Raw genomic sequence first — 12433 nt, forward strand, 5'->3', positions numbered from 1 at the left:
AGATTTCAGTACTGATCACTTTGATACTTGCAGAGGATGTGCGATGGGCAAGTTTGCCAAATCCCCTTTTCCCAGCAGTGACAACAGAGCAACTGGGATTCTTGATTTGATTCATTCCGATGTGAGCGGTAGGATGTCTCATGTTTCCTTGAGTGGATATGAGTACTATGTTTTATTCATTGATGATCACTCCAGGAGGATCTGGGTTTATTTCTTAGAGCTCTTGTGGAGACACAGACATGTCGGAAGATCAAGTCCCTAAGGTCGGACAATGGGGGAGAGTACACCCTTGGAGAGTTTGTTGACTATTGTGCGGAGGCAGGCATTAGGAGGGAGTTCGTTGTTCCTTACAACCCCCAACAGAATGGGGTTGCGGAGAGGAAGAACAGATCAATCGGAGGGGCTGCCAAAGGCATGTTACATGATCAGGGGTTGCCATTGTTCTTGTGGGCAGAGGCCTGCAACACAGCTGTTTATTTGCAGAACAGGAGTCTGCATCGTGCCTTGGGGCACATGACTCCGGAGGAGGCTTTTTCTGGGAAGAAGCCTGATATTGGTCATCTTCGTATCTTTGGGTGCATCACATACTCCTACATACCCAAGGAGAAGAGGACCAAACTAGAGCCCACCGCAGAGAAGGGTATCTTTGTGGGCTACAGTGAGACCTCAAAGGCCTTTCGGATTTACATTCCTGCACAGAGGAAAGTTGTTGTCAAGCGGGATGTGAAGTTCGAGGAGGACAGGGCCTTTAGGAGATCACGGGAGTTAGAGTATCTGGATTAGCCAGACCCTCAACAGCAGTTGAGTCAGTCACAGGGATCCAGTGGGCAGGGATCAGAAGGATCCAGAGGTACATCTATGAGGATGTCAGGTCCGTCAGTGAGCAGTGGCTCGCCGAGCCAGAGGGGTGGTGCTCCGGGCAGCGTGCAGAGCAATTCACTAGGGAGTCCACTGATGGACAGTTCACACGGTACCTCAGCTTCTATAGGTTCAGAGGCAGGCTCCTGATGATGATGAGGAGGAGGAGTTTCATTCTCCAATGGGAGAAGTACGCTCAGGGAAGAGGAAGCCCAAGTGGCTTTAGGACACCTTGAGAGATGCCACATCTGTTGCTAAGCCTAAGAGGCCGGTCAAAGAGAGTAGACCACCTGAGAGGTTTTGTAGCTATATGGCAATGGCTACCAGCATCCTTGACTCTGAGCCTTCTAGCTATGAGGAGGCAGCTACCTAGCAGGTCTGGAGAGAGGCCATGCAGGAGGAGTATTCTTCTATCATGAAGAATGATGTTTGGGAGGAGGTGCCGAGGCCTGAGGGCAAATTCGTGGTTACTTCCAGTTGGCTTTACAAGGTAAAGCATGCTGCAGATGGCAGCATTGAGAAATTCAAAGCGAGGTTTGTGGCTAGAGGGTTCTCCCAGGTAGAGGGAGTTGATTATGAGGAGACCTTCGCTCCCGTGGCTCGATATACTTCGATCCGCTCCATTATATCGATAGCAGCAGAGATGGGTTGCAAGATCCACCAGATGGATGTGAAGACTGCATTTCTCAATGGCTTCATACAGGAGGAGGTGTACATTGAGCAGCCACAGGGCTTTGAGGTGCATGGGAAGGAGTCCCATGTGTGCAGACTGAAGAAGGCCCTTTATGGCCTGAAGCAAGCTCCCAGAGCTTGGTACTCCAGGATAGTTACGTACTTGCAGGGGATGGGTTTCACAAAGAGTGAGGCAGATCCGAACCTTTACTATATTGTGATAGGTGAGGAGCCTCTCATTCTAGTGCTGTATATGGATGACTTGGTCATTACAGGTGCAGAGAGACTCATAGAGCACTGCAAGAGAGATCTTGCGGCGGAGTTTGAGATGAAGGACATCGGCTTGATGCATTACTTTTTGGGTTTGGAGGTGTGGCAGGAGGAGGGGCATTTCTTCCTGGGGCAGGGGAAGTATATTGTGGACATGCTTGGCAGATTCCACATGGAGGATTGTAAACCCATGTCGACACCGATGATCACCAACTGGAAGAAGCTTCATGCTTCAGATTCCGAGTTGGTGGATCCCACATTATACAGGCAGCTGATTGGTTCCTTGATGTATTTGGTCAACACTAGACCAGATATTTGTTTTGCAGTCAACACGATGAGTCAGTTTATGTGTGAGCCTAGGAAGGTTCACTGGGTGGCTGCAAAACACATTTTCGGTACTTGCAGGGGACAGTGGATTATGGTCTGGACTACAGGCAGGGGGATGAAGTGAGATTGGCAGGTTATACTGATTCTGATTGGGCAAGTTGTGCTTCTGATAGGAAGAGCACTTCAGGGTGTTGTTTTGGGTTGGGTTCGGCAGTAGTGTCATGGTTCAGCCATAAGCAGCAGTGAGTAGCATTGAGTTCAACGGAAGCAGAGTATATGGCAGCCAGTCTAGCTAGTTGTGAGGCCATCTGGCTTCGCAAGATGTTGTTTGGCTTATTTGGTCAGTCGTTGAGACCTTCAGTGATTTACTGTGATAATCAGAGTTGCATTAAACTCACAGAGAATCCAGTATTTCATGACAGGTCAGAGCATATCGGGTCAAATATCATTTCATCAAAGATTGTGTTCAGAAGGGCGCTGTGAAGCTTGAGTATATTCCCACTGATGAGCAGGTTGCAGATATTCTTACCAAAGCCTTACCACGGGCAAGCATGACTACTTCAGAGACAAGATGGGTGTGGTGAGGAACACCTTCCTCGGTAAGAGGGAGTGTTGAAATCTGGAGTGTTGAAATTTGGTACCGGAGGACAAGTGGTTCCCTAAGGCTTTGATCTTTGGCCTAGGGAAAAGTGTCTAAAAGAATTTAATTTTTCTCCTAAAGTGACTTTATAATTTTTATAAAGTCAAATCTAATTTAAAAGTGACTTTAAGTGATAAAGTTACTAAAGTCTAATTTTAAAGTGACTTTAATAAAGTCAATGTAAAATTAAAAAGGAAAAGTGACTTTGGAAATAAATGACTAAGTGGGTCTTTATTAAAGTGGGGTGAATTAAAAAAATAGAAAGTGAGATTTAAATGAGCATTTAATCTTAGCCCTAGATCTCAATCTATTTCAGCCATTGGATTTAAGGATTCCCCAAAAGTCACTTAGGGTTAGATTAAAAGAGGAAAAGGTCATTCATTCTTTCATGAGCAGATTGAGAGAAGGAGAGCAAGAGAGCAAGGGAGATTTCTGGACAGAGAAGAGAAGGAGGCAGCATCTTGGCACACATTCCAAGGCAGCATTTTAGCAAGTCCGTACAGCTGAGTTAGCACACAGTGAAAGGCAGATATTGGGCACGATTTTCTAGAAATCCATACAGCAGTTTTTGTGGAGGCCGTACAGCAGATTTGGAGGAGGTCGTACAGCTGTTTTCAAGGAGGCCATACAACAGTTTTTGTGGAGGCCGTACAACAAATTTTGAGGAGGCCATACAGCAGTTTTCAAGGAGGTCGTACAACAGGGAGGCCATACAACAGATTTGGAGGAGGTCGTACAACAGTATTGTTGTTCTGTTTTGCTGTTTGCAAGTTTTCCAGTTGGCTGTGAGGCACGAAAAACGAGATAAGTTGTAAAAGTTTGCTTGCTGTTTTTTGCTGAATATTTCTCTTACTATAAAAAGCATTTTCCAGAAATAAGAAGGAGCTTTCGAACTAGTTTTCCCCAAGAGTTGTAGGGGGTTTTTCCAGGGTCACCTTGACCAAAAATCACTGTGTTTAAATGAGTTAAATGGTTGTTTGTATGTGCTGATTTTTATTTCTGCATTTTCCAACATTCTGTAATTTTTCCAGAATTTGTGTTTTCAGCGAAATTTATTTTTCAGTTGTTGAATGTATATATATGGGAAAGGGCATTTAACTATTTTGGAGAAATAAGGTGAAACTGAAAACCGGGGTGGGAAATGAGAAATTTCTACATTATAAAAGAAAAGAAAACAAGTTGCACAGTGATTTGCACTCAATGAAAGAAAAACTTCTTACCTCTTTGTTATGTGTGTGCTTTTTTAATATGATTGTTCTATCATTTTGAATTTCTTATTTATGTTGAATATCTTTGTGTTGTAAATTCTTCCTCATTTTCTGCAGGTTGTTGTCCAGGTTTAACAAAAGAAAGTCTTCGGATTTTATTCTTCGGTAGGTTCGAGGTGACTCAGAGACTTGAGCCAAAGTGTGTCTTGACAGGAGTGTGGAGTTATTAATCCACACTTTTAGATCAAACCGTTAACAGTGTTAATTATGAAAGGGCACGAAACTCAATTGTAGAGCAACCTGTCATCCGATGTATCCCCTAGTTTGATTACTAACACGGTATGAAAGCCTCATAGAAACAAGGTAGCTAGTGTCAGACCAGGAGGTAACTCCTCAAATGTAATCATATTATTCATTCAGCTTGTTCATTATTATATACAAGAGGGAGTGACTGTTCAGTTCATCTCCTGATGACTCTTCATTTTCTCTATTATTTATTTACACTAATTACAGTTGTTCACCCAATCCCTATGATTAGGTGTCAACATTCCCCCCCTTAATCTAAAGGGATGTTGGTGAGTCCAAGCATCGTTCTGAATCTTTCAAGCTTTTCTCTTCCAAGCGCTTTGGTGAAGATTTCCGCAATCTGCTCATTAGTGGAACAATGGCGAAGATGGATTGTTTTGGCCTCAACATGATGTCAAATGAGATGATATTTTGTATTGATGTGCTTCATTCGATCATGGAACTTTGGGTTCTTGGCCAACTTTATTGCCGAGGTATTGTCAATCATGAGTGGAGTCGATTATACTTGTTTTACCTACAAATCTTCCAGAATTTTCCTAAGCCACACAATTTCTTTTGTTGCCTCAGCTGCTGCCACATATTCTGCCTCTGTTGTGGAATCTGTTGGAACTGATTGTTTGCGTGATCTCCAGGAGACAGCGCCTGATCCAAGACTCATAGCATAACCCGAAGTAGATACCCCAGTTTCTTTGTCTCCATTGAAGTCTGAATTAGAGTATTCAATCAAGCTAAAGTCGCCCACCCGTGTATACTTGATTCCAAAGTCTTGAGTTCCCTTCAAGTACTTTAGAACTCTTTTTGCAGTAGACGAATGTCCCTCACAAGGGTTTTTCATAAACCTGGAGAGGATTCCAACAGCAAACGAAATGTCTGGTCTAGTAGTAGTTAGGTAGTTGAGACTTCCTACAAGCTGTCTATACTTTGTTGCATCCTCAAATCCTTTTCCTTCAATGGATGTGAGCTTTAAGTTTTGTTCCATTAGAGTATTCAAAGGATTGCATTCAGTCATGCCAAACCTATTCAACAGATCTCCAATGTATTTCTTTTGAGAGAGGAATATGGACTTCGAATGTTGAGTTACTTCAATACGAAAATAGTAATGAACATAGCCCAAATCAGTGATTTCAAAACATTTTCTTAATTCCTTCTTTATGGATGCAATGTAGCTCTCATTGTTCTCTGTCATCAAAAGATCATCTACATATACCACAAGATATACCACTGTTTTTCCAACCTTCTTGACAAACAAAGTTGTATCATCAAGATCATAATGTTTGAAATTGAGTTTTAGAAGATGTTCAGTTAGCTTTTCATACCAGGCTCGCAGTGCTTGTTTGAGGCCATACAAGGGTTTCACAAGTTTGCATACTTTATGTTCATGTCCTTTTACAGCAAATCCTTCAGGCTGGGACATAAAAACATTCTCTTTTAGATCTCTATTCAAGAAAGCAGTTTTTACATCCATTTGATGGACTTTCCAACCGTTCTAAGCTACTAGGGCAAAGAGTGTCTGGATGGTAGCCCATTTTGTTGTGGGGGCAAAAGTCTCTTCATAATCGACCCCTTCCTTCTGTGCAAAACCTTTTGCCACAAGCCTGGCTTTGTCCTTGTCAAGTGAGCCATCAGCGTTATACTTGTTCTTGTAGACCCACTTGCAACCAATTGGTTTGGTTCCTAATAGAGGATCAACCAGTTTCCAAGTGCCATTCTTTATCAAGGCATCATACTCCTTATGCATTGCTTTTTTCCATTCATCATGAGAAGCAGCTTCTTTGAAGGAAGTTGGTTCAAAATCTGTAGACAAATTCAATTCACAATCATACGAAACATCCATATCAACAAGTGAATCAGAGTCATTTATATCACCTCCATTTTGCCGGGTAGAATTTTTAGTTCCTGCCTTTCCAACCTCATCAAGGTGAACACTTTCAAGTGTCTTTGTCAGCCACTTTGGGGGATCTTTCTGAGATGGTCCAGGTTGCTCCGTTGATTGAGTTGGAACTGAATCAAGATTGAGTCTCTCAATTCTGTCAATCACATCACTCAAAGTATCATCCATTGTTGGAGTTTCATACAGGGGAGAGAGTGCTTCAAAAGAAGATTCCACAGGTTGATCTAGTATAGGAATCCCCTTTCAAGATATGGAATCTGATTATCAAATTCTTGAAATGATTTTGCATTTGTGAATCTATCCAAGCGATCAAGTTGTCGCTGAACAACATTGTTAGTTTTGGATGATTCAAGAAAGATTACATCTTTAGATACAACAAACTTTTTATTGACTTCATCATAGAGACGAGATGCTTTGGAGGTGTTTGAATACCCCAAGAAGATACACTTACGACTTCTTGCACCAAGTTTGTTTCTATGTATCTTTGGTATCAAGGCATAACATGTGGAATCAAAAACCCTGAGATGCTTTACCAAAGGAATGTGCCCATACCACATTTCATAAGGAGTCTTGTTTCTAATAGCATTAGATGGACATCTATTCTTTATATATACAACACATAGAAATGCACCAGCGCAAAACATCATTTATACATTTTTGAAAAACATCATGGAGCGCACCATATTTAAGATTGTCCTATTCATTCTTTCAGCTACTCCGTTCTGTTGGGGATTATAAGGCACAGTTGTTTGATCCCATGTTGGCGAAGATAGTTTTCAAATTCATTTGAAGTGTATTCTTTTCCATTATCAGTGCGGATAGAGCTAATATGAGATTGTGCATCATTTTCAATCCATGTATGGAAGTTCTTGAATGTTTGAAAAGCATCATATTTGTTCTTCCATAAATAAACCCAACACATTCTAGTGTAGTCATCAATAAATGTCATCATATATTTATTTCCATTTGCAAAAGGAACATACATTGGACCACATAAATCTGAATGAATGAGTTCAAGTTTTCTATGTGCTCTGGAATGTGAATCATGAAAACACTATTTGCTATGCTTTCGTAGAATGCAAGCATCACATTGCTCAAGTTTCTTAGGAATTGTAGACAAGCCAGTAACACCATTTTGTGTCCAAATCTAGCATGCCATAATAAACTTTATGGAAATGTACTTTCTTCATAATGAGAATTGTATGAGAAATTTTGTGCACAAGCAGAGGTACCCTGCAACTTGAGAAGCCTTTCTTCTTCTATCCCTATCATGACAAGTGAGTGGTTTGATGCTTTTCTCACCTCAAGTTTGCCATCAAACATATGAATGGAGTGTCCTTGCTGGCGGATGTGGACCAAGGACGGTGAGTTTCTCCTCAGCTGTGGGAGATATAAAACATGATGCAGAAGAAAGTCTAGATGACCAAGCAATTTAAGCTTGATTGTACCAAGCCTTGATGGCTTGAATTTTGATTTGTCTGCAAAGTATACTGCGCCATCAACATTGTCAGAAAATTCTTCAAAAAAATCTCTTTTGAAAGTCATGTGGCAAGTTGCTCCTGAATCAAGCAACCAATCATTTTCCCAAGAAGCAAGTGAAGCATTAAATAAGTCTTCATTTACTCCAATATTACAGTGTGCCACAGCATAGTGAGCAGATTCAGGTGCTTTCCCTTTCTCTTTGTCATTAGTTTTACCTTTGGGTTGGTTTCTTTCATGCTCAATTCTGTCCCAAGGCAACTTGCATGTGGATGCATCATGTGATCGATCTCTTTTGCAGCGTATGCGGTGCAAATCTGACTTTTCTCCTTTAGAGTGTCTGCCCCCCTGCCTCTGAAATATCTTCCTCTTCCTCTTCAACCACCTCTTCCTCTCAAAGAATCTTGAACAAAATTCTTCTCTCTATGTGCAAGGCACACAGCCTCTTCAGAAGACTAAGAAGTTGTCTTCTTCCCAAAAGCTTTCTCTCTTTCAATAATTTTTTCACAAGGGAGTCAAAGGTAATATCTTTGAGGTTTCCATTTGCTTGCAATGACTCAAGATAATTTGAGTAAGTGGGATAAAGTGCCTTGAGAAAAGCTATCAGAGGAATGTCAAGTTCAACATTAGTGACTTTGAGATCATGCATAATAGATTTTACTTCTGATGCAAGAGCAAGAGGATCATCATTTTGTAATTCAAGGGTGAACAATTTAAACATGAGTTGAACAACTTCAAGTGCAGAGTGTGAGTCATAGAGTTCCTTCAGTTTTTGTAAGGCTTCGAAAGCATTTGAAAATGGCGAAATATGGCGACTCACCTTTTCATTTACTGATATTGCAATCAATGCATAAGCCTTGTTTTTCTTATTTTCCCAAATGGCGAATTCTTTGTCTGAGGTAGGCTGTTCTAGCTCTTTGTCTCCGTCTCCAACACACACTCCTTTCCACAGCTCATTATAAATGAGAGTGTTTGATTTTCCGTGACCATTCAGGATAGTTCTCCTTCCCGGTGAGAACCACTCCCACAATAGATATCAATGAGTGCATTTTAGAAATGATGTAGGAGGTTGACGAAAATGAGGTGGTAGTCTGTAATTCGACTACTGGTTAACTTTGTAACCAATCAGCTGCGCTTAAATCCGATTTTGTACGTGGATTTTTCCCTTGAGGGTCCCGCTTATCTGACCAATCATTGTTGGTCCCTCGTTGACTTCTCCTTTTATCAAGCGCTTCAATCTGCGCCGTTGATCTCACTTCTCCAGATCCAACGGATATCGCGCCATCCGCTCACCAACTAACCCGAACAATCTCCACCGTCGATGTGACCCATGCAATTGAAAAGCTGTAGAGCAATCTCATAATGGAACCAAAAGGAATAAAAATCCCAGTTCATAAACTTATCGCGTCCATTTCTAACATTAAACTGCGTTCAATTTCGGAAGCAATATGCGTTCAATCACCCATTAAATGGACGATCCAATCACTTTGAACCTTAAACTCCTTTTAATAACCACATCGTGTCTGAAATTTAAATTAACTCACATGCATCTTCCGACGCGATCACCGTCAGATCTGACCCGACTAATCAAACGGCTATCGCGTCACCCGCTCGCCAACTAGCTTGGCCAATCTCCACCATCGATCAATCCCGCTTGATCCAACGGCTATTGCGTAATCTCGCGTGAAATCTTGCACGATGCATAACAAGTCGAGAGCGCGCGAGAAAAGTGGTTTTCTTGTGCTACGTGTCACCCGCTAAGGTTAATCGCGTGAAATTTAGGAATACCACTTCCAGCCTTTAGGGCGCGCGAGATACCGCTTACCACTTGCTGAATACTACCCACATGCTTAATTCATATTTTAATAAAGACACTTAAGAGAAGGTTTAGCGCTTAAACTCAGTATTAACGCTTAACACTAATTGACTGTGATTTATAAATAAAATGTATGAACAGAGAAAAATACCCGATAGAACGCCGATACACAGTCATAAGAGAATTTCATTCATCGCACCTGTGTTTAACATTATGAAACCACGAGAGTGATACCAAAACTGCGCTTGTGGAGCAGTGGCCTCACATAACCAGCCGAACGTCTGCAGCAGCGGTTGCCAGAGAGGGGCAGTAGTGACGAGAGAGGAGTTACAAAGCAAATAGGGAAGCCAAAAATGGCGCTAGCTTTGATACCATGTCAAACCAAGAGGTAACTCCTCAAATGTAATCGTATTATTCATTCAGATTGTTCATTATTATATACAAGAGGGAGTGACTGTTCAGTTCATCTCTCGATGACTCTTCATTTTCTCTATTATTTATTTACACTAATTATAGTTGTTCACCCAATCCCTATGATTAAGTGTCAACAGCTAGGAGGCATGAGCCAAAGTGTGAATAACTGAGGCGTGTCCATGCCTTTGGATTAAACTCTTAAAGGTGCCCATTATGAAGATACATTTAGTTCAACGGTAGAGTGGCTACCAACGAGGACATGGCCTTGGTTTAATTTCTAACATGATATCAAAGCCCAGGAGGCTCGATGTGGCTACAGGGCCCGAGGGAAAGTGTGCCCTGAAAGAGTCGGAAGGGGCACACAGCTCAATGGTGGAGAAGACCATCAGGGAGGGGCAGGTCCTAGATTTTGTTTCTGGCCTGCCCAGCTTTTGGCAATTAAAAGGGTTAAGATGTATTCTTTGCATCTTTCAAAAAGGCAAGGGGTCTGTAAGATGGTGCATTGCATAGCTACAAATTTTGGCAGAGTATTGTCTCATAGGCTTCAGCAAAGTTAGCTGTGTGTTTGTTTTCCTACATTGAGCATATGGTCGAATTTCTACTTCAAAAGTTAGGTCAACAGTTTTGTTCCAGTTTTCCCTGAATTAAAACATGATGGATGCAAACGCTGTATAAGTGCAGTTCAAGCGTAGCCTATAGACAGGCTGTACTGGTTGCTAGTATCAGGCAATGGAGAGCACGTCCTAGAAAGCAACGAAGCGACTGACATATTTTAATTGATTAAAATTTAACCATGAAGTCCATATTCAATTTAGCACGGAAAGCAAGGGTGCATTTATAATGACCTCGAATTTGTTGTGTCGAACATACCTAATTCATAAATCATAATTTCAATCAATGCATTGGAGAAAAAAAACACATGGGGCAAATACCAGTCCCGCTGCCCTCCTTCTTTATAGTGAGCATCGATTTCGCGCTTCTTTTCAGCGCCACGTTTGGTGAGCTTTGAGGAGGTGAAGAAAAACACGAGTAGAAGAGCTCCAAACCTTCCAAAAATATATTACAAGATCAAAGTTTGAGCGTATTGTATTTCATTAGGTTAAAAGACTAGAGAAAGTCATTAATTAATTGATGACTTATTAGCACCTGTAAGAAGCCGTAATGGATGTTGCCATCACCATGAACCCAGCAAAAGCACCGGACAGATTTAGAGAGTTCCGTCGGAAAGACCATCCTGCTATGAGTGATGCAAGCACCACCCCAACGCAACCTCTTCGCGCTACATCCTCCATTTTGACGACCCGCTGCCTCACTGCTTTTCTACACTGCACATACTCCCATGATGCGCATTTATTGGCTTCTTTACTCGTAGGTTAAGTGAGCACCATAAGTTAAAGCCCATTAAAATCAGTCACAGTCTTTAGAATAATTTAATTTTTATAGCTATGAACGCTAAAGTTATAGCTGAAAGTGCGCAACCCAATTTCGCTACTCGACAAATTTCGAAATATGCCTGCGTGAGCGACTTGGTTATGTTTTTATTTCAAACAGAAAATGTTACATAAAAAAAAAATTAAGGTCATAGAGTTTCCGTGACTTTCCGTTTATTTTAATTATTGAATTTCAAAAAATATTAAGTAATTATTTATGACATATATTGGATGGTTAGGCTCCAATTTAAAATGATTTTCTCTTAGTATTGTGGATTATGTGTAAAAGTAATGAAGACTTTTTTGTTTTCTTATGCATATTATTTAATACTTGACAAAATTATTTAATACTTGACAAAAATCATTGAAGCCATAGCATATTATTTCATTTTTTCATCAATCAAGAACGAAAATTTATCACAAATGTATATGTTTAGCATGTTCACCCATTTTAAGAATATTCTCTTAGCATGTTCTCCCATGTGCAACTTTATTATTTATTTGCAAATATGATTGAACATTTATCTTTGATCATTTTTGCAAAAAAAAAACACATGGAACCAATGAAATTTTTGTTATAAGATTAATTGCATGACAATTAATAATATTTAATATAATATTAATAATTATGCCATTCAAATCAGTGTTAAATTCAAATTTGGTGTATTATTTGATAAAGATACTTTGAATTTTATATATATATTAAGAATATACAATTGGAGATTTGTTTTTGCTTAATATGTTCTCTCAAAGTGCAATTTTATTATTATGTTAAAATACTAATTGCATTTCAAAATGAAGAATAATAATTTGTGATTTTATTAAAAAATCATGTGTGTGAAATGTTAGCTTTGATTTTGCATTTCACGGAATAATACGTCATATTTTTCATAAATGTTTACGAAACGGAAGTTGCTTAGGATAATTACACTATAGGTTTGTAGTTTGTGTACTTAAATTTTTAAGCTTTGAGGTAAAATTTTCTAAATATTACAATACATTTTCTATTCTAAATAGTTAACATGGTTAGAAGCTTTTTATGATTTATTAGAGTAAACGTTTGCAACATATAAAATATGTTTTAAAAAAACATTACATAAATGAAGATAGATTGTTATTCTT

General features: G+C 40.0%; 1 protein-coding gene across 1 annotated transcript in view; it reads right to left on the reverse strand.

Annotated features, from left to right (window-relative positions):
- LOC149163218 (integral membrane protein (Protein of unknown function DUF92, transmembrane)) overlaps positions 1 to 11327 on the reverse strand; it is a 96745-nt gene extending 85418 nt beyond the window's left edge. The window contains exons 1-2 of the mRNA XM_089437577.1: positions 11028 to 11327; positions 10814 to 10927 (exon numbers count right to left, since the gene is read on the reverse strand). Coding sequence (XP_089293703.1) covers positions 10814 to 10927; positions 11028 to 11173 — 260 coding nt within the window. The 5' untranslated portion in view covers positions 11174 to 11327. The remainder of the gene's footprint in view (positions 1 to 10813; positions 10928 to 11027) is intronic.
- Positions 11328 to 12433: the final 1106 nt, after the last annotated feature.

Source organism: Pinus tabuliformis, chromosome 5_2 (genome assembly GCF_031772625.1).
Source record: "Pinus tabuliformis cultivar Carrire ecotype Pingquan chromosome 5_2, CPIR1, whole genome shotgun sequence".
Taxonomy (NCBI): domain Eukaryota; kingdom Viridiplantae; phylum Streptophyta; class Pinopsida; order Pinales; family Pinaceae; genus Pinus; species Pinus tabuliformis.